The sequence below is a fragment of the Culex quinquefasciatus genome, chromosome 2 (assembly GCF_015732765.1).
Source record: "Culex quinquefasciatus strain JHB chromosome 2, VPISU_Cqui_1.0_pri_paternal, whole genome shotgun sequence".
NCBI classification, from domain to species: Eukaryota; Metazoa; Arthropoda; class Insecta; order Diptera; family Culicidae; genus Culex; species Culex quinquefasciatus.
This window is the reverse complement of record NC_051862.1, coordinates 189,946,312-189,950,848: the sequence shown is the minus strand read 5'-3', so window position 1 is coordinate 189,950,848 and position 4,537 is coordinate 189,946,312. Positions and strand designations below refer to the sequence as shown.

Genomic DNA, 4,537 nt, shown 5'->3' with positions numbered 1-4,537 from the left:
GAGCAAGATCCCTTGATACCGAACTGCACACATTCACTCTTAAAACTACCAACCATACCAAAGCCAAATTTAGCATAACCTCAAAACCATTTATTATAACACTATTAATCACACCACGCCATAATGACACCCAGCCGTCATAATTCCCGGTACAGATTGCAGCTGTCGCCTGGCCAAAATGAGAAGGGCGCGCAAAATGCTATTTCTGCTGTTGCCGCTGCACCACACGTTTAAACTAAGTTAAACAAACATTTTCGTACAAAATCACAACCACAGGAAAAATCACCGCAATGCCCTCGTCCTCGTCGCTGGTGATTCAATCAAAATTTATTAACAAAATATTCGCTCCCTCGATGTTTTCGATTCGAAAATTCAAGCTGCAGAGCAGCACCCAAACGGAAGTTCTTACCTCAGAACTATCGAATCGATACTAATACCAACCAACCACCACGCGATTCGCCATTCTTCACCGCGCGCGATCAACGCCTCACCAATACAGCACCAAATACGATGGGGAACGCTCTGATGAAGGAAAAAACTACATTTATTTATTTATATTGAAATTTCTTGTTTGAATCAAAACGTGTAAACAAATTGTACATCTTAACCCCCGACGTTTACAAACTGTTCGACGCTTATTTGGCCAACACCCGGCCAAAGAGCCCGGGACTCGGTGCAGGTCTGTTTTCCGAGGGCGTGGCCAACCCCGCGCGTTGCATCGACGCGATTCAACCAACACACATATCAGCGAATTCAACAACAACAACAATCACGAGCATTCACTGCGCAAGAGCGTAAATTCGCTCCGGAAGGTTCAACGCAAAACTCGCTGCTTCGAAAAGGGAGAGCGAGCGCATTCTTTACCTGACTCTCTTGAGCGTGCGTTTGATGGTGTGCGTGTATACGGCGAGTGCAGTGTGGGCAGAGAGAAGCAGTAAAACCGGGTCCGGCCCCTGATTGGTTGAGGCCTGAAGTTTGCGGGTGCCGTGCAGCGATTGGCTTTGTGGGTTTTCGCCGCATGACTTTGTCGGCCCGGGTTTCGGGGTCGTCGTATAAAAGGCGCCGGGAGGGGAAGTGCATAACCAGTCACGATCTCGCATCCATTCAAGCAACATCGGATTTGGAAACAAGTTTTTTTGGAACGTTTAACAATTTATTGCATTTTTCGAGAGGGAGAGAGTGCGAGAGAGAACGTGAGTGAGAGCATTGTTGGTTAGCTGGATTGTGAAACCAGTTTCGTGGAGACCTTCGGAGCGAACGGATCGTAGTCGGTGCGCTAGTGAAGGAGATAAAGTTGTAAACATTTTACTGGAAAAAACTAAGGGTTTTGCGCCCTAATGAGTGCAAGCAAGTGAAGAGCTGACATTTACGAACAATTAAAAGTGTAGTTGTGGAGTGAAGCATGGTCAACATTGATCCTACCATGATGAATGCGCAAACAGTGTTTAGTGTGGCCAGGGCGCCGCTCAAGACCAACTTTTCGATCAACTCGATCCTGCCGGAAACGGTGATGCAGACATCGCCAGCTCAGACTCCGTCGCCTTCGCCACATTCCTGCCACTCGCCGATCGGATCGGAAGAGCAGGACCATGATCTCACCGATACCGAGTCGGATTTGGATGTTACCGGAACGCCGCCGCCGATGGATTGCAGCAATAAGGAAAAGTCTGACGATACGGAAGATGGTGCCGCGAGCCCCAAGGATGGTGAGAAGAAGGGAAACGAGAAGCCGCCGTACAGCTACAACGCCCTGATCATGATGGCCATCCGACAGAGTTCGGAAAAGCGACTTACGCTGAACGGAATCTACGAGTACATCATGCGTAACTTCCCGTATTACCGTGATAACAAGCAAGGCTGGCAAAACTCGATCCGCCACAATCTTAGTCTGAACAAGTGCTTTGTGAAAGTGCCTCGCCATTACGACGATCCCGGCAAGGGCAACTACTGGATGCTGGACCCATCTGCCGAGGATGTGTTCATCGGAGGATCCACCGGAAAGCTGCGTCGTCGTTCAACTGCTGCCTCCCGTAGCCGATTGGCCGCCTTCAAGCGATCGATGGTGGGCCCAATGTTCCCCACGCTGGGCTATCCTCAGTTCAACCAGTTCCTGTACCCATCGCCTGCCCACGCACAAACCGCCCTGCTGGCCCAGATGTACTCGCGGTATTCGCCGTACGCCCCCAACATGGCACCCAAACCCGGCATGCCACTTCCCCTGCCTCTGCCCGTCGGTGGTTCGCCCTTCGGAATGGACCGACTTCTGGCCGCCGGAGTGCCGCAGCTGCAGCATCCCCAAATCAGCCAGCACCAGCAAGCGCAAGCAGAACTGTACCAAAGACTTCAGTACCAGCAACTCCTGCAACATCACGCCGCCCAAGCTCAGGCCCAGGCCGCCCACATGCAGCAGCTTAGCCCCACCGAAAGTCACCACCAGCAGCACTCACCAACCCTGCCTAACCAGCCGTCCATGATGCACCCCCAGCCGCAAGGTTCCCCGACGGGACCGACGATCTTCAAGCCCATCACAGTCGTGTCGCGACACAGCTGAGAATCGACACCCGTCGCCTCCGAGGATACCTTCTAGTGCAAATATTTATTTATTACAAAGCTAGTAACTAGTACACACACGAGTCTACTTAGAGAGTTCTGCTGCAGACACGACACGACGGCGGCAAACGCCTCACCAGTGATATCTAGAAGCAAGAATAGGGTGGGTTTCAACGGATAGCTTGGAACGTGCTATGGTAGTGACTTAATTTGTCTCACAAACGCGAATTATGTTTTTTTCCGTGAAAAACAACTGTTGAGTAACTGTGACTTTTATTATGATTGTTGACGAACCGGTCTTTGTTGCAATTGTAAGCTGTAGAAACCAAAACGCTGTAAATAATTGTAAATTCCCTGCAAACGAAAAAGTATTAGCAATTTTTCTAGTAGTTAAGCGCAAGTATATAAATTATATTTTTCCCAAAAACTGAAAAGAATCAAATCACGAAAATATAAAAAATCACAAATTTTAAACATAACCTCTCAAATCTTCTCACTCCACCACAAAAAGAAAAGAAAAACTCCCCCTTTCTCGAACTTCGCTGCGCAACAAGTGGCTCGTAACCCCGAATTTTCCGCCAAATTAAGTTCCACTTCATCACGGCTGTATCTGTTATCTGTTCGTCGACGGGGAAAACCCCCCCTGCTGCAACCAAGTCACCCCCAACTTCGTGGGAAATTCTCTCCCCTAAAGATGTTAAGCCTGATGGTTGGCAAATAAAACCTTTTAAGGGGCAGATGGTTTGGGGACCAAGGACGCTGGTCCCCGCCGAAACCGGATGGTGAAAAATGACGCGTTTTATTTTGACAGCAACCACTCACATTAATTATGTGAGCGAGCCCTTTTTGCAGCAGCAAAAGTTTTGTGTGTTGTGTGGGAAGGAAATGGAAATCGGAAAACAAAAGAGGCCCCCGACGCAATTATGCTCCTGGGAAGAGAATGAATTGAGGCACACGGGAGTTAATGGAGTTTTGCATGGAAGCGGCGAGGGATAAGTTGAGGACTTCTTTATGTAATGAAAAGATTACCGTTGGGGACAGAAAACTGGCGGGTTGATTATTTTTTTCGATTATTTTAAGAAAACACTTAGGTGGCGTATTCACAAATACAAAAAAATTTAAAATCCAAAATAACATTTTATATTTATTTTAAAATTTCTTTTGATCTTCGCATTTCAAAACTGCACATTATTTTTTTGCGAATTGATTTGGCTTTATTTTTGTATTTGCATTTTTCGTCTGATCTAAGTCGAGGGGGGGGGTCCAAAAAAATATAAAAATTGAAATTATAACCCAATGTTACAACAATTGCATGAAAAAAGTGCTTTTAAATGTATTTTACACTAGTGCAGTTGTTTTCCAATCATTAGTTTTCAAAATATTTATGTGTTGAGGGATTTTTTTTATCGGGGGAAAAAAGTCTTTTCGGAGGCTGTTCATTGGTATTACATAAGACAATCAAAATTTTGTTAAAGGAGTTTAAACATGCTAAATATCATTATAAACTCAGGAAAATGCATTTTTAATGTTCTTCAGTTGATTTAACTGTTATTTTCATTAAAAAATTTAAGTTTTTCGAAAAAAAAATTGGGCACCCTAAGACATAATAAATGAAATATTTACAACGGCCTTACAGCTTTTTAATAATAATTTAGCTAATTATTATTTAGAAATCTGTCCATTTCGAACAACGTCGAGCTATTCGGAGAAAACGCGTTTTAATGTTTGACATGTAATAAACAAAAACTAGAGCACGCAATGTAAACAATAACATATAAGTTTGTTTTGTTATTTTGTTATCATTTATTAAGGAAAGAAAATGATTGTAAAATCAACACATGCATACATTCGCCAAAATTTTTTTTTTATTTTGCTTTCAAGATTTTTTGTGAGCTGATTTTGAATAATAACAAATTTTGAGATTGCTTAAAAATAATACAGGTTTCAACCATACACAAAATGCATACATGAAAATTAGTTTAAAAAC

At 44.3% G+C, this 4,537-nt stretch overlaps 1 protein-coding gene across 1 annotated transcript; it reads left to right on the top strand.

The window, feature by feature from the left end:
• The first annotated feature begins 1,095 nt into the window (after positions 1 to 1,095).
• Positions 1,096 to 3,029, top strand: LOC6054309 (fork head domain transcription factor slp2). Its single transcript, XM_038257429.1, has one exon. The coding sequence runs from the start codon at positions 1,403 to 1,405 to the stop codon at positions 2,549 to 2,551; it is 1,149 nt and encodes a 382-aa protein (XP_038113357.1). The 5' UTR covers positions 1,096 to 1,402; the 3' UTR covers positions 2,552 to 3,029.
• Positions 3,030 to 4,537: the final 1,508 nt, after the last annotated feature.